Raw genomic sequence first — 17,291 nt, forward strand, 5'->3', positions numbered from 1 at the left:
GCCCAGCTAATTTTTTGTATTTTTAATACAGACGGGGTTTCACCGTGTTAGCCAGGATGGTCTTGATTTCCTGACTTCGTGATCCACCTGTCTCGGCCTCCCAAAGTGCTGGGATTACAGGCGTGAACCACCACGCCTGGCGATACTCATTTTCAAACGGTCATGTGGACACTTGGCTCTTGAATCTAGTGTAGTGGCCACGTTACCTGCCTCCTCCTTGCTGGAGCCTGCTGCCCACGGTCAGGCTGGAGGAGGCCTGACTGGGCAAGCAGAGATGGCCTCTTGGGCCAGGGCCCAGGGTCCTTCCCCACACCAGTTGTGTGTATGTGTGTGCGCAGAGGGTGCTGCCTTTAGCACATTCCCCTGGTCTGCGGGGCCTGAGCCAGACATGGTGTCCTGCTGCTGCTCTGACCTGTAGCCTTCTTTGGATGGAGGGAGTACAAGAAAAGACCCCTAGGTCTGCCTGCGGGATGGACTTGCCCTTCATTGCCCCCCACTGCCCAGGAACCGAGGGTTCCAGGCAGGGTTATGGCCCCATCAAGACCTCTAGAGGGCAGCCCCTCTCATCAGAACACCCTGTGCTGCATCCACCTCTAGGCCAGTGTCCAGCTCTTTCCTGGGGCCTCAGGGCTGCTGGGTGAGTCCCCAGCCTGGAGTCAGATGCCTGGGCCTGATGGGAACAGGACTCAGGAAGCTCCCCTCTGCTGAGCTGGCACTGCTGTGGGCCTAGCAGCCATCGGCTTGAGGAAGTTCTTTCTTCAGGATTTTCCTGAGCTGGCAGCTGCCTTGCAAATTCAAACTGGATCTTTCCTGCTGCCCTTTCCCCGGCGGCCTAGCCTGGTGCAGGGTCTCTCTTAATGAGGGTTTGGTGCCAAGGCCTGGGCAGCTCTATCCCACTGGGTCTCAGCTGGTTCAGGCCTGCTCAAGGCAGTGGGCAGCTTCCCAGTCCTACCGGGGCCAGGACACCTGGGGCTGTCCTGCTTCCTTGCAGCCCCTGCCCTACCTTGGACTCTCACCTCCCTTTGCCATTTGGGTCCGCCCACACAGGGACTACTAACCCACTTTATTCACAGTGGATTTTACTGTTAATAAAAAGATCAGCCCAACAGGGCACAGCATTCCTGGACTTTTGTCCCCAGACTCAGGGCATTGACAGAGAGTTAACATGGCAGCCTGGGAGCTAGGGGAGGGAAGGGGGCCCTTCCTGGGGCTCCCTCAGGGCTCAGCTGCCCCCAGCTCAGACCCTCCCTGAAGCTGCTGGGGATGCACCTCACGTTGCCTCCTTCCGGAGGCCTCTCTCTGTCCCACTTCCTGGGGCCTCATTAATTCCTCCCCACCTCACCCCGTGAGAAAGCAGGTCTGTGCTGAGCCTGGCCCAGGCCCAGAGCTGGGTCTGAGTGTGCCACTAGTTAGTTTGGGAGGCAGGGGGTGGGGGGGGTGGGGGACTTGCCCTGTCCCCACCCTCATCCCAGACAAAGAGACGGGGGCCCTCCATCACCATCCATGTTCTGGCCCCTACCTCACTTTCCAGGAATCCAGGGACCATGGAGACCAAGAATAGAAAACACAGCTGGTCTTATGTATAATATTTATAAAAGAGGGCTGCCAGCCTCCCCACCCTGTCCCAGTGTGGCCACTGGGGTCTTTGGCTCCCGGGGGCAGGCCACTCTGGGCCTCGGCCTATCTCTTCTCCCAGCAGTGGAATGTGAGCTGTGGCCCAGGCTTGTGGCAGGGGGAGTCCCAGCCTCCCCAGGACTGGTGAAGGGACAGGGCAGGGGTCTCTTGGGGATAGCTACACCAGCCCCACCCTCAGCAGAACCTGCTGGTCCCAGCTATGGGGTATGGGAGGGTGCCATCCTGTGAAGGGGGGTGGGAGAAGAGTATCCAAGGGCCCAAGTGTCTGAAAAGGGCCTAGGGAATAAAAGGGGGAAAAACAAGTGGGCTGGGAAGATGAGGCCCCAGGGCACAGACCGTGGCCTAGCAGCAGGGTAGGGGAATGGCTCTAGGCTGATTCCAGCTCTGTATGTTTCTACAGGCTGTATCTCCTCAGGAGGCAGCTGCTGGGCCCTAGTGTACGCATCTGTGCAAGGAGGGAATGAGGGGCTTGGGTGGGATCTAAGGCGACAGCCCCACCCTGCTCCCAGTTCAAGAAGCCCCTGCTGCTCTGGAGCGTGGCAGGGTAGTGGCCCAAGGGCCTTGGTCCTGGCTCTTGAACAAAAACCTTCCACAGAGAGGACATGGGGCCTGGCTGAATGCCACAGTGTTAATCGCGTCTTTCTCCTCCCCCGACTGGCCACTGGATGGGAGCAGGGGCTGAAGAGTCTGGGCAGGGCTGCTAGGGTGAGTAGACAGAACAGCATGAGGGTCACCCTAGTGGTTTCCTCCGTGCCGGCTGGTCCCTGAGGCCCAGTCAATGATGATGAAGCTCAAGCTCATGGTCATCAGCAAGAAGCCAAGCACAGCAAAACATAGGGCCTATGAGATCAGAAGTCAGGGTCAGGTCCAAGGTCAGGGCAGTTCCCTTAGCCCCATACCAGCCCACCGGCCTCCAGGCCCCTCGCACCAGGATTTTGGGGGTGGATCTCGCAGGCTCCTTCTCCGTGGGCATGATTCGGAAGTAGAAGATGGCAGGGAAGATGAAGATGAGGCATGGGGCAGATGTGGCACCTGCAAAGAACAAGACATGGCCACTGCTGGCTCATATCCTCCTACTGACTAAGATTCTGGGGTGGACTTTTCAATGAGATCAAACACTCCTTATTGAGGGAGTTTCACGTTGAGACCACTGGAGAGCGCTGCCTGATTCTAGCCCATCAGCCTCTCCCCCTTGTTCTCTATCCATGAGGATAGAAGGCTGGTGATGTCGGTGTCAGGAGAATGTCAGCCAATGAAGCTAGCAATGAGGAAAGGCAAGTCAAGAGATGGAGAGAGATGAGGGCTTAAGGGTATTGGGCTCCAGGCTACAGCTATACTTGAAGGCTTCTCTGTTATTTGAGCCAGTGAATTCCTTTCTGCTTAATTCATTTCGAGTTAGATTTCGGACATAGAGAACGAAGAGTGCTGTCCATGATATCCATGATACTCAGCCCCCAGGTCTGTCTGTCAGTCCTGGCAGAGTTTATTAGTCCTCTGAGTTGGGTCACCCCAAAGATATTTCAGAATTGTCTGCTCTACCAGCTGAGAGCCCCATCTGGAATGTGGCAGTGGATGGAGCGCCAAACTTGGAGTGCAGTGATCCTGGGGCTGAATCAAGCCCAAGGCGCCTATTCACCAGCTGTGTGGCCCCGCTGCTCCTTTAATCACTCTGAACTTTAGTTTCCTCACATGTGAAATGTGGACAGGACCCAGTGAGATCCTTTGAGGAGGCCTCTGATCCCTGGGGTCCACCCCTGTCCTCCAGCATGGGGGACTGACTCAGTGACTCTGAGCCCCGAAAAGGGATTAGAATAGCCTATGGACAAAAGCTCAGATGGGAGGCCAAACTGTGCACATGGCCACTCCACTTAATGTAGGGTGTAAGATCAGGAATCTGCCAGGATTTGCAGAGGTGAATTCCTCTGGGGCAATACCCTGCTTCCACAGCAGGGCCAGACCCTCACCGATGACCCCAAAGATGCCCAGGATGTTTGGGGCAAAGATGACCAGCAGGTTGATACAAGTGAGCAGGCCAATAGCAATAAGCACATGCCGCAGCCAGCTGAACTCCTGGTTCGGAAACAGCATCTGCTGGATGGCGCGGCGCACCTGGGGGACAGGTGGGAAGAATAATCAGCCTGTTGGCCCCATCAGCCCCTCCTGCCACTGGTCTGGCCACCTGCCCACCAGCTCACCGGGAACAGAACGATGGGCACTGTGAGCGTGACTGCTGTCAGCACGGCTACACGCACACACAGGATCAGCACGTCAAATGGGTCCACCTTGCTGTAGGTATGCAGCAGCTCTGACTCCACCCCATCTGTGGCAGGCAGGGAGGGTGGTCAGCAGGTGGCCCCGGGAAGGAGGTAGGATCTGAGCTGCCTGGGGGACCCCAACACTGTGGGGACTGGCATGCAGACTCACCTCCACAGCAGCAAGGAACAGCCAGGCACCACATGCCTCGGTATGGAGAGCACTATGGCCACAACCAGCCCCTTACCCCCAGCCTGGCCTAGGCCTCTGCCCACCAGTGCCACCATACCATAGAAGGTGAGGTAGCCAAAGAGGGCAGCCAGGAAGTACATGATGTACATGACGGCGATGGACAGGTTGGAGATATGCTGCATCTTCTTCTTGGAGGGGCTGTGGGGAAGTGGGGGACGGGTGTTGGTGACAAGCTGGGTAACATCGGGAGACCCCCATGTGCCCCAAGCCCTCTCTGGCACCACACTTTCACCATTCAGCAGCTGAGGGAGTCTCCTTCTTGCTCATAATCGCCTCTCATGGCTGCCCCAGAGATCTTAGATAAAGTGACTTGGCTCCTGTCACTCCTCTCTCCACATTCAGGACCACATCCATTCTCCCCAAACCAGCTCACGGCAGCCCCGCCCCCGCTGCCAGCCACAGATACCTACTCCTTGAGCTCGGTATAGATGGGCAGCACCTCGGGGTGGCAGACGAAGGCGAAGGCCATGATGGGGATGGTGTATGCTGTCTGGGGAAGCATGAGGCTGTCAAGGCAGTCCCCCACTCTCACTGGGCCCCCGCCCCGCCCTGACCTGTCAGAACCTGTGAGTTGAGCGTGAAGTAACTGGGAGTGCAAAAGGCTGCAGCCTCAGGCTCGATCTGCAGCTGCACCTTCTCCTTCATGACCTCCATGTGGCTGAAGTTGCCTGTGGTGTTGTTGAAGTTGGGGGGCAGTGGGCAGGGCACGTGGAACTTTTTGTAGATGACCTGGAGTGGGCGACAGATGAGGGTGTCAGAGCCAGGCTGAGCTGCCTGGGAAGTTACCATGTAGCCACATCTAGATCAGGACTGGCAGAGCTGCCTTCTGGCCCAGGCTTCCCAGAGACACATGCCCCCTCCTGATGACAGGGAACTCCCCCGGGAGACCCGCTGCCCGCTTTCTCGGCCAACATGGAAGATGACTCACTGCAATTAGGAAGAACACCATGCAGCTAAGAGAGAAGCCGCTGGAGTAGCCCAGGTAGCCTGCAAAGTGGAGGGGGCACTCTGAGACCTGGGGCCCCTCCCATGGTATACGCCTCCAACATCCCTTCCAAGGCTCTGACCCTTCCACACTCACCAAGCTGCCGCATCAGTGCCAGGGGCAGAATGATGATGACAGAAACAAGGATCACCAGGTAGTTCCCATTCATGTACCAGTCCCTGCAGGGACAGGAATCGGGAGCCAGGGTCAGAATCCATTCAGCCTAGGATGGGGCCCCTGCCTCCCTCTGCTGGAGTTACCAGTGGTGCCAGTGAGTGACATCTGAAGAATGTTTGTCCACAGCTCTGAGTCTCAATTTCCCCATCTGCAAAATGGGCGTGCCTGGCCGGGCGTGCTGCCTCACGCCTGTAATCCCAGCACTTTGGGAGGCCAAGGTGGGTGGATCATCAGGTCAGGAGTTTGAGACCAGCCTGACCAACATGGTGAAATCCTGTCTCTACTAAAAATACAAAAAAAATTAGCCGGGCATGGTGGCACAAGCCTATAATCCCAGCTACTCAGGAGGCTGAGGCAGGAGAATCACATGAACCCAGGAGGCAGAGGTTACAGTGAGCCGAGATTGCGCCACTGTACTCCAGCCTGGGCAACAAAGCAAGACTCTGTCTCAAAAAAAAAAAAAAAGAAAGAAAAAAAAGGGCGTGCTCTCAGTACTCTCCTTCAGGGTGACGTGAGAACTAAGGTTCCAGCCTGGCACACAGCTCATGCTCAGGACCCTCTCTATTATAGGCAGTGCTGTTGCTTTTCTCAGGACACACAGGTCTGGGTCCAGCCTTTGGATGGAGGTGGGTGGGAGGAAGGGACCTGGTTCTAGAGGAAGGTGGTGTTTTCCATGGGGGTTTCAGGCACTTGCAATAACCTGTACTCCTTGCGGTTCCTTCTGGCATCTTGGCATTGCCTTATCCTGCTCCCTCCTCTAACCCACCAGGAATGGATACGGGGCATGGGGAAACAAGGGGATAAGGGCCAGGACCGTCCTCAAAGGCAAGCCCGGAGGTCAATTCCTTGGGAAAGGCCCAGGGCCCTAGGGGCAGAATTCCGGTTCTCCCTCTTGCCGGAGCTACTCTCAACCTCCCAGCCCCTCTGTTTGCTCGGCTGGGCTGACAAGAGCAGGGCCTGACTGTGTCCCCTCTGTCCCACAAAACACGTTTGAAGTCCAGTCAATGCTGGCTAAAGTGATAGGCAACTGGGACACCTGGGCTTAATCTCTTGGTGGGGGGGCAACCCCATGGTCAGGAATAGCAGGTGCTTAGAGCTAAGCTTGAGCCTCCCATGCTCACAGGCTGGGTTCGGGGTGAGGAGGGGCCCAGCTTTCTCAGCTGCACCCTGCCCTTAGCCCCACATGCCCCTTCTGGAGGGGGCGTCCCCTAGGTGCTTCCCAAGTGAGTGTGAACTGAACGCTGGCTCTGCTGGCAACTCTCCCACCTCCACCAGCTTCTTGTCTGCTTTGTCTTGTCTCTCCCACTAGCCCAGCCTGGCACCCCCACCCTCACCCAGCCCCCTACCCCACCCCTCCTCATTGTACAGCACCCCTCTCCTCCCCTCCCCACTCCAGGGCTCACGAGGTTTTCTCCTCCAGGTTCAGGAAGGTCTGTATGACAAGTGGCAGCTCAGACTTGATGATGTACAAGTAGCTGGACATGGCTGTGGGGAGAGGGGTGAGCAGGCGCTGGGGTCAGCCCAACCGGCCAGCTTTCGGGGCCATCTGCTTGCCTACTGCCTGACCCTGCCCACTGCTCTCACCTCCGATGTTCTGGAGCGTGATGGCCAGGGCTGCTGCCAGCTTTCCTGGGGTCCCAAAGGCACGGTAGCCCAGCTGCTCATAGGCACGGATGCCTGCGGCAGCAGGGTCAAGAAGTCAGGAACTGGCCCCAGTTTACCCACCAGCTCCCGCCCATTCCAGGCTGGTGTGAAGCTCACCGACGACCCCTGAGGACTTGAGTAGCAGGTGGATGGAGTAGCTGGAGAGCAAGGCGACAGCCGTCAACAGGAACCTGGGGACACATGGGAAGATGGAAGAAAAAGGCCACCCTAGCTGGCAGAGGGTGAGGGGCTCTGAGAGGCCTGGGGGTGAAGGGTCTGTGACCTGGGTGTCTGGACTTCCAACAGGTATGGATGCAAGCTCAGCAGGTCCCAGGGGTGATGAACACCACCCCGTTTGATCCAGGGTGGGACACACCCCAGAAGGGGCCCTCTGGGTCAAGAGTGTCCCTATGGCTGCCCTCTGAGCACCTCCTCCTCTCGAGTCCTTGAAACAAACATGTTTTCCATTCTGGCTTCAGGGCAGAGCCCCCAGGCAAAGGACACGTGTGCCCACACAAAGCCTGGCCATGGGGCTTGGCCATCATGTGTAAGGTGGCAGAAGGACAGTCTCTGGCCTGTAAGACTGGCCTGTGTTGTGACCTCAGTCGGTTTACTGGGCAGTGAGGTATATTTGTTTGGCTGTGGATGTTTTTTTCAGCCATGGTTTGTTAGTGTAAGAAGTGCCCACCCACTGCAGCCTGGGTGCTAGGACAGGGAACTGGCAGGTCCTGGGAGGTCATGATTGGTGACTTGCTTAGGGCCCCTATCTTTAGAAGGTTCTCTGAGGGCACTCACAGGAAAAGGATAATGCCCGTATTGGCCATGGCATAGGCGAGTCCGAGGATGCCGCTGCCCATGATGGCATTGCTGAGGTTGAACACTGACATCCCAAATGATGTCTTCCCCTCGAACTGCAGGCACCAGAATGGGATGGGGAAGGGTGGGAGGAGTCAGCAAGGGACAGGGGCATCATGGCATTCCCCCTGACTGTCCCTCAGCCTCCCACTGCTGCCAGAGACCACCTCATTACTGCATCCAAGTTCCCCACAGTGTCCCCCAACAACCCGTTGCTGCCCCGCTCACGTCGGTGAAGTGTGGCTCCTTGCTGGGACTTTTCTGTAGGAAGCTCTTGCCCTCAATACAGCTCCCTGTGGGGTCCTCGACCCTGTAGGCACAGGTCAGGGTGGGTGGCTCAGCTCTAGCCCTTTGCTCTGTACCCCTGCCCTGCCCTGTCTCGAGCCAGCACTGGGTCCCTCTTGTACTCACCTCTGGTTGCCTGCCATAGGTGTGATGACTGGGAGCAGCCCCTCTGAGTGTTTGCCATTGGGCACCAGCTCCACCATCTCTGTCTGCAAAGGCACCTCCATGGCTCAGGGCACAACACCAGGAGCACCAGTCTCACACCAACAGTCAGATGTCTGCAGAGCAGCCGGTCCCTCTGGTTAGCCCCATTACTTGGGCCTATGGCCCAGCCTCCTACCCGAGGCCTGCAGCCATAGCACACCTCCCAGATGGCCACTCGGGACATACCCGCACATGCAGCTCTGCCTGCTGCCTCCCTGGGATCTGCCATTGGGGGGATCCAGCTCGGACACCTGAGTTCCCAGCATGTTCTGATGGGACACCCTAGCCAGCATATAATGCATTTCTTACACGCACACCCATCCAGGCAAGCCTTTGGGGTCTCGGTTTCCCCATCTGTGAAGTAAGGGTCATCTAGATGACCCAAGTTCAGAGCCCAGTGGCACCAGCATCCCCAGATGCTCAGTCCCAGGTCCCCAGACTTCACTCTGGGTATGTACCCGGGATAGACTTCCCCTCCTTCACATCAGTACTGGGAGATGGTTTCCTGCACTGACCCTGTGTCCAGGGACCTCCTGTCCAATCTAGAATGGCACTGCCCGACGGCTGGAGGCCTCAGGAGAGGGTGAGGGCTGTGGGCCCTGTTCCCAGCCGCCCGGCGGGCACTGCTGGCAGCCAGAACAAAGAGCCCTCTGTGGGCTGAGAGCTGGCGCTGGGAACGGCAGGCGCAGAGGCTGTCCCCCCTCCCCGGAGCCAGGATGCCTGAGGCGGTGCTGGGTAGCTGGACACCTGGGCCCTTCCCGCCTGGCTGCAGCAAAGGGCCCTCAGGGGGCCTTCCAGGAAAAGGGTGCTCCAGGGCCGGTTCTCTGTGCCACACATGCCTCACCCTCCACACAGTCCTGGCCTCAGGGCCATGTTTTCTTCCAAGCCTCTCCTCTACTGCCAGGCAGGGAACCCCCAACCCTCAGGGGCCCAATGCCCAAGAGTGGACCCTCTGAACAGACCCCCATTTCCTAGGGCCCCAGGCCAGGAGCTCAGGCCCTTGGCCGGCTGTAGAGGAGCCTAGGTCACCAGATCAGTCTCCCTTCTCAGGGCTTGGCCCTGCTAGGCCTCAAAGGAACCAGCTCCCCTTTCCCCACCATCCCTGCCCACTGCGCAGACAACTCACTGGCCCCTCTCCCATCACCGGATCCAGGAATTGCCTGCCTCATACCCAGAGGTGACTGGGCATAGTGCCCCCAGGTTCTGTAAGGACACCCTGAAGGCCAGCCTGGCCAGCAGGAGAGCTGAGGCCACAGTGGAGACCAGTGAGTGGGACAGCCCTGCCAGGCAGGACAGCCAGAGCCTGGTCCTGAAGCCATGGCACCCTCTTTGCTGGGGAACCCTGAATTCTGCCCTGAACCCCCATCCCCACTCCAGCCCCTGATGGTCTCAGGTCTGCCCTTGAATCTGGAGCACTGGGGGACTCAAATGTAGTGCTCAGGGCTAGGGGTGAACAGGAGAGGCTGGGCTCAGGCCTCAGGCCTGGTGCCCCCGGAGGCTGCAGAGGTCACAGTAGCCTCTGGCCTCTCTGGTCAGAGGATTCCCTCCCTGTACTGCCCCAGGTAGCCCCAGGCCGGAGTTCAGATTCTGGCACCTGGACCCTGGAGATCCCACACATGGCACTCTTGCATCCCTCAAACTTGCCTCTCCTTCTTTTTTTTTTTTTTTTTTTTTTGAGACGGAGTCTCGGTCTGCCGCCCAGGCTGGAGTACAGTGGCCGGATCTCAGCTCACTGCAAGCTCCGCCTCCCGGGTTCCCGCCATTCTCCTGTCTCAGCCTCCCGAGTAGCTGGGACTACAGGCGCCCACCGCCTCGCCCGGCTAGTTTTTTTGTATTTTTAGTAGAGACGGGGTTTCACCGTGTTAGCCAGGATGGCCTCGATCTCCTGACCTCGTGATCCGCCCGTCTCGGCCTCCCAAAGTGCTGGGATTACAGGCTTGAGCCACCGCGCCCGGCCAAACTTGCCTCTCCTTCTGATGCCAGCATCTTACCTCCTCTCCTCCCAGCCCCACCTACTCAGAACTCTAACAATGTTAGCATCTCTTCTTGAGCTCTCTCCCCTGACCCCAGAGTTGCCTAGGTCCACCTGTCCTCATGCCCCTGCCCTAAGCCTTGCCATCAGCATCCCTCCAAGGGTCCCACCTGGGTATGGAGGTGCCGGTACTGGCATCCAGAGCTACTCCAGAGTCCGCCCTGCACTCAGTTGGGGGTGCCCTCTCTCGGCCCCCTGTCCTGGGCAGGCTGGGACAGGCCCTCAGAGTGTGCTGAGCTGGCAGCCTGGACAAAACACTTCTCTGCCCTAATATTCTTCCGTAGCAGCCAGGCACTGCCTCCAGGGAGACCACAGTCTGTGTCATGGGCAGTGGGAGGTGTCTGAGGTCTGAGCTCCAGGTTCCCCATCCCCCCTGCAGGAGCTGGGCCTAGACCTTTGGGGCCTGGTGGCTATTACTCAATCATGACCAGTCATTGCTGGGTCTTGGGCTGGCCCGAGATCCCAGAAAGGATTTAGAATATCTCTCCTCAAGTGACCTCCAGTCTGAAAGAGACAACCCCCCCAAATAGCACCCTCATCACTACCCTGTAGCTCCTGCTGCAACTCAGTGTGAGCCACACAGTGCTGTGTCTCAAAAAAGAGGATGGGGGTGCCAGGCGCAGTGGCTCATGCCCGTAATCCCAGCACTTTGGGAGGCCGAGGAGAGCAGGATCACCTGAGGTCAGGAGTTCAAGACCAGCCTGACCAACATGGAAAAACCCCGTCTCTACTAAAAATACAGAATTAGCCCGGTGTGGTGGCACATGCCTGTAATCCCAGCTACTTGGGAGGCTGAGGCAGGAGAATCGTTTGAACCTGGGAGGTGGAGGTTGCAGTGAGCCGAGATTGTGCCATTGCATTCTAGCCTGGCCAACAAGAGCCAAACTCCATCTCAAAAAAAAAAAAAAAAAAAAAAAAAGAGGATGGGGGAATCAAGGAAGACTTCCTGGAGGAGGTAACAAAGCCAGTCCTAAAATTCCAGTAGGCACCCTGGGATGTCAAACAGGAAACAGTGCACCAGGCAGAGAGCACAGTATAGGCAGAGGCCCTGAGGTGCAGTACAAGGCAGACTGTGAGGGTTGAAGGAGGGTTCTGTGGCGACAGACAAACCTGATAGAGCTGTAAAGGCCAGGTCCAGGAGTATGGACTTTGGTCCAGGGCAGGGAGGAGGGCTGGGGGCTGGGGACCAGGGTGAGGATTAGCACTGGCCTGGCATGGAACCCCCAGCCATTCCCTGAAGCTACCAGCCCATTTTTGACAGCTCCTACCCCTCAGGCCTGTGGCCTCCCAGGCTCCTTTGTATCCGGGAGTCAGGGTAAACTCAGGGAAGGGCCCCTGCATGAGAAAGGATCCCAGCAGAGCCTGATCCCCTGTGTTGAAAGCCCAGAGCAGACCTTCTGGTGCTGGGCTTGGCCCTGCCTCACTGTGTGGCTAGGGGCAGCGTACTCCCCAACTCAGGACCTCAGTGTACCCCTATCCTCTAGGGGTCCCATGAGGCTTGGTCAAAGTTTGGGATGAGTGAAGAGCCTCCCCAAAGCCTCCATCCCCAGGGCAGGCCATGGGTGCCCAGAGAGTGACCAGGCGCTAGGGTGGGGAGATCATAGTGGCCTTGGGCAGGTCATCAGAATGGCATGTCATGGATGTAGTGTGACCCCGGGCAGTAGATCAACGGCCCAGGCCATTGCCCTGGGACCTGTTTTGCTTTCCTGGGAGATAAGGGCCAGGAGGGGCCAGGAGCCACAGGGATGGTGCAGCAGGTAACGCCCGCCCACGCAAACATCACCTGGTGAGAATTCATCAGTCACACCTCGGCAGGTGTTGAGTTTGGCTAATTAAAGATTTTGAGCCCCAGGAATCCAGGACACCTCAGGGCAGCTGATGCAAGCAGCTACAGGAAGCACAGCTCTCTGCCCAGGGATCAAGGTCCTTGGAGTCCCCAGGACTCTGAGCCTTGCTTTCCTTCCCCATGCTCAGGAACATAAGTGGGTGTGGGTCTGCAGTAGTGAGCTGGTGACAGGGAGGCCTTCACATTCTTTTTTCCTTGGTGGTCACTTGTACCAGGGGAGGCACAGACCCCCTGGAGCTTACTGCTAAGGCCCAGGCTTCCTGACCTCCACCAAGATCTCAGGAGAGAGACAGCTGGCCTAGCTTGAGGGTCCTTCATGATTATTCCTGGGGGCTCAGGGGTGAGGGCTGCCCCCAGTTCTAGCTCAGCTCATTTTTACCACTCCCCTCCTTGACTGAGACAGGGTGCCCCCCTTCTAAGTCTGGTACCCATCTGGACAGCTACCCCTCTGTCCACCTGCTCCTCCAGGCTTCAGAGGGAAGATGCCCCCTCCTAGGACAAGGTGTTAGTAAGAGGGGAAACCAGATCCAGTGGAGACATTTGGACTGTATGTTCTAAAGGCACAGCCACAGGAATTAGTGGTAGCTGATTGCTGGGGTCAGGGGTCTAGGGACAAAGCAAGTGGGAGGAGGATGTTAGAACAGGGAAAAGACACCTCTTACCCTCCTCCAGACCCACGTTTCCAGATTTTGACCCCAGTAGATTCTAGTCCTCCCTCTGCCATGTCCTCCTCATCAACAACACAACAATGCAAGTGGCCAGTGTGTGACCAACACTGGGCTAATACTGAAGAAGTGACATGCAGGAGGGGGCACATTCAGGGGAAGGCAGATGGCCCAGAGAACTGAACTACTGGCCACGTTAATCCTCAACCCCCAGTTCCCTGGCCTTGGGATCTAGGGTCTGTGGCTGTGTGTTCTGGGCATCCGGAGGTGTCTAGGAGGATCTGAGAGACCCAGCTGGGGCCGGAAGGTAGACTTTCCTGTGGCCGAGTACATTTTCTAACAGATGCTTGTAGCTGGGCCTAACCTTAGGCACCTCAGCCTCCCTTCCCACCCAGCCCTGGACCCTTCTTGCTCAGGCTGCCACCCGTAGAGGTTGCAGCCAGAAGCTCTTGGTTCACGAGTGGGCTACAGCAACAGCAGCCCCCACCTCCCCCATTGCCAGTCTGCTGAGAAGGACGTGCAGCCCGAGGCCCAGCTGAGGCAAAAGACAGGACATCACGTGACTGTGGCCCCCCAGGGGCAGGGGAGACCCTGCGCCAGCCAGCCCATTCTCCTCCCTGCTGACCCGGAATCCCCTGGAGGCGGCCAAATATTTGGACAGCCGGACTTCTGGCCCCAAAGAAAGCTGAAACACAGGCCTCAGGCAGTTCAGGACTCATCAGAGAGTCCGATGGGGGGCTAAAGTCAAGGTCGGCCTGGAGGAGGGGCAACATCCAACATCAGGAAGAAGAGGAAGAGGGAGGGAAGAGAGATAGACAGGGAGAGAGCAGGGAGAGAAAACAGTCATTAGCTCCATGCGTCCATGCATACTGATCCATACAGAGACAGACAGACAGAGATGCAGAGGCCCAGGGAGACAAGGAAATGCAGATGCACACAGAGGGACACAGACAGAAAAACAGACAAAAATCACATGCAGATAGCAGACAGACATTTAGACAGGGAGACAGAGAGTGACAGAGACAACCAGGGAGGTGAGAAACAGAGTGAGCGCCCAGTCAGAGACAGCCAAATGGAGGAAGAGACAGACAACGAGACAGCAAGAGATGGTTGTAAGGCCGGGTGTGGTGGCTCACGCCTGTAATCTCAGCACTTTGGGAGGCTGAGACGGGCAGATCACCTGAGCCCAGGAGTTCGAGACCAGCCTGGCCAACATGGTGAAACCCCATCTCTACTAAAAATACAAAAATTATCCAGGCATGGTGGCAGGTGCCCGTAATCCCAGCTGCTTGGGAGGCTGAGGCAGGAGAATTGTTTGATCCCGGAGGCAGAGGCTGCGGTGAGCCAAGATCACACCACTGCACGCCAGCCTGGATAACAGAGACAGACCCTATCTCAAAAAAAAAAAAAAAAGAGACAATTGAGGAAAAAGCCCCAGAAAGAGCAAGAAGGGGAGAGGGAGCCAGGGATCCCAGGTGAGGGGGCAGTAGGCCCAACGGACACTGCCAAGATGGCCAGGCAGAACTCTGGAGGACCCCACAAAAAGACTGCTGCTGTACCTCCAGGTCTCCACAGAGCAGGTTATGCCCCTACCATCCAGGTGCTATGACACCCAGAGGGTGGGGCTGAGCCCACTAGGGCCACAAGGCCAGGCCCAACTGGAAAGCTCAGAGATCCCTGGTCCAGCACCCAGGACTTGTCTACCTGAGCAATGGAAAATACATGTGGAGATGATGGTCAGTTGGAGTGACCCCCATTCTCAGCAGCCATGCACGTGTGCAGACGTGCCGGCTGAGAGGCTGTGTACAGGACGTGGCCCGCAGAGCGGAAATTCAAAACCAAGCCACCCCAGGCCACTGGCCGGAAAGCCCCTCCTGCCCAGCAGCTGGTCCTTCCCTTTGGCCCCCAGAAGCCCCGCCTGGTCCTCTAGAGCCCCACCCTGTTCTCCTATGTCTGTCCTACAACCCAGAGTCAAAGGCCTACCCTTCACCCACTAGACAAAAGTACACAGGGCACACAGTAGGTGCTCAGCAAATGTTAAATGAATGGAATGGCCAGGCACGGTGGCTCACACTTGTAATTCCAGCACTTTGGGAGGCCAACGCAGGCAGACTGCTTGAGCTCAGGAGTCCGAGACCAGTCTGGGCAACATGATGAAACTCTGCCTCTACCAAAAATACAAAAAAATTATCCAGGCTTCGTGTTGCGCACCTTTCGGTCCTGGCTACTCAGAAGGCTGAGATGGGAGAATTGCTTGAGCCTGGGAGGTGGCGGCTGCAGTGAGGCTAGATTGTGCCACTGCACTTCAGCCTGGGCAACAGAGTGAGACCCCATCTCAAAAAATGAAACAAATAAAAATAAATTAATGGAATGCAGTTGAGGCCCTCGGCAAGCCCTCTTACCTGCTCCAACTGAGGCCTGGTCCCTGGCCATGTCTATACTAGAACATCCTCCCCCTGAGTCCCAATTCTACTATAGCATAGACTGCACATTCCACCTCAGCTTTCTGTTCACAGAGATGCCAAAACTGCACCTCCCTGGTGGCCCACCCGCACCACTCCCCTCCAAATGTTTCCCTCTCAAACTGGATGCTTGTCCTCACACCCAACCCAGACTTCCAGGGTGTGTCCAGTTCAGCTTAAAATCCTTCCCTGACTCAACCCAGAGACCATGAACCACTCAGCCAGTCTTGTTGTGCCTCAGTTTCTCCATCTGTCCAGGGCTTCAAGGCTACTTGCTAGGGCAATGGCACAAGAGCAGGAGCAACCAGTTGTCATGATCTGGCAACTTGGAGCCCTGGACTGGTGTGGGGACCATTTGTGACATGGGCCAAAAGAACCAGCACACAACGAAGAGTGACTTGAGAGGCCAGCGAAGACATGGGTCCCACGGGCCCAGGCAAAGCAAAATTCTGAGATACACACTCCCACCCTCCCCAGAGATTCAGCTCCTTGCTCCCAATGTCAAGAAATCAGATTCCCATTTCTGGTTTCAGTCATTCCAGCCCTCTCAGAGACGGGCCAGGCTTGGCATCTTCCAGTCCTGATCCCTCACACCAGTGATGCTTCTTGCAGGAAGGGTACCCTGGCTGTGCCTAATATCCCCCATTCAAAATTGAACCATCCTTGGGTCTCTTTAGCTTTTTATCCCCCAGACTGAGAGCCCTGAGGGATTTGCTTCCTTTCCAAAAGGAAATGAGCCCCATCCCAGACCTTTTACAGAACAGGAAGAGGTGAAAGGTCCAAGGGCATTTTTCAGGGGCAGGTCTGTGCCCCGAGTGGGTCATGGAAGAAAGGACAGGGTTGGCAGGCTGAAGGAAGGATGGGCATGAGTGGGGATGTCTTCCATGGTGTCCCTCAGGGCTCAAGAGCCTTTGACTTAGCCTTTCTCAGACCTGTTTGGGAGCCCATACCTGGACTCAGGACTCAGGTCCCTGTGGGGGGAAAAGGGCAGGTCTCCGCAGGTCCCGCCCCTGGCCTCCCCCTGCCCGGGTGTAAACAAATGCACGCATTCGCTGTGGCCAATCGAAGGGGCCAACCGGGCGGGGGCGGGCTCTTGCAAACCAAGTCTTGGTTCCTTCTCTCCGCAGTGCGCTGCGCCGGCTCTGACTTATACCCTACCCAGCTCCAGGTTGGGAGGAGCTCGCACGGCGCCCCGGCCACAGGTCAGGGAGCCACGCGCGCCCTGCGTCCTCTGTGCCCGCTGGCTCCTCTGCAAATAGCACCGACTCTGGGACCAGCATGTACCCCGCGGCCCCTCAGGCGGCCCGGCCCGATCTGCCCTCAAGCCCTTGTCCAAAGCAGCCGAGATAAATATACCCGGATTCCCATCGTGCCAGCCGGGCTGCTCTGCCTGTCAGGCGCCCGTCGGGGCAGCGCTCCAGGGACTGCTCCAGGCTCCTCTTGGGTCCTCCTCCCGGGCCCTCTCCAGTCTGCCCCACGGGCCCTGTCTCAGAAAGCCTGGGGCGTGCCGCCCGAGCCTCCAACAAGGCGTCCTGTGGTCCCAGCCCCGGGTGCCCGCCGACCTCCTGCTGCACCTCCCGGCCATGCCGAGAGGCCCCAAGGCGACGACGTGTCCCTCCCGGTACCTCCAGCGCCCTGCTCAAGCTCGGCGCTGAGTCCCGACTGGCAGGTCCCCAAGACCGGCGCCTGGAGCGCGCGGGGCTTTGGCTCGCCGGAGGCTGGGGCGCCTGCCCGGGTCAGGACGGGAGAGGAGAGCTGCCCAGAGCCCAGCTATGGACAAGGAGGGTGGACAGTAGCGCTCGGCCCACCCGATTCCCCTGTGCGGCAGGATGAACACCCGAAGCGGTACCTGGCCTCGCGGCTGGGCACGCGCGGCGCTCCGCTCGGGCCGGTGCGGTCCACTCTGCTCCCAGCTGAACTCAGGGCTGCAACAGCGACAACAGCGACGGTGGGGATGAAGGGCGCCCGGCCCCGCCCCTGGCCCGCCCCCGGCCCG

The 17,291-nt window shown here is 57.8% G+C and overlaps 1 protein-coding gene across 1 annotated transcript; it reads right to left on the reverse strand.

The window, feature by feature from the left end:
- Positions 1 to 1,574: 1,574 nt before the first annotated feature.
- On the reverse strand, positions 1,575 to 17,267 carry SLC38A3 (solute carrier family 38 member 3). The gene is made up of 16 exons (XM_007984296.3): positions 17,145 to 17,267; positions 8,213 to 8,364; positions 8,030 to 8,111; positions 7,742 to 7,857; positions 7,064 to 7,137; positions 6,887 to 6,979; positions 6,706 to 6,787; positions 5,222 to 5,304; positions 5,069 to 5,127; positions 4,705 to 4,869; positions 4,551 to 4,630; positions 4,178 to 4,278; positions 3,831 to 3,955; positions 3,600 to 3,744; positions 2,564 to 2,667; positions 1,575 to 2,475 (listed from the first exon to the last, which is right to left on the reverse strand). The coding sequence occupies exons 2-16, from the start codon at positions 8,311 to 8,313 to the stop codon at positions 2,371 to 2,373; spliced, it is 1,515 nt and encodes a 504-aa protein (XP_007982487.1). The 5' UTR covers positions 8,314 to 8,364; positions 17,145 to 17,267; the 3' UTR covers positions 1,575 to 2,370.
- Positions 17,268 to 17,291: the final 24 nt, after the last annotated feature.

Source organism: Chlorocebus sabaeus, chromosome 22, assembly GCF_047675955.1.
Source record: "Chlorocebus sabaeus isolate Y175 chromosome 22, mChlSab1.0.hap1, whole genome shotgun sequence".
NCBI lineage: Eukaryota > Metazoa > Chordata > Mammalia > Primates > Cercopithecidae > Chlorocebus > Chlorocebus sabaeus.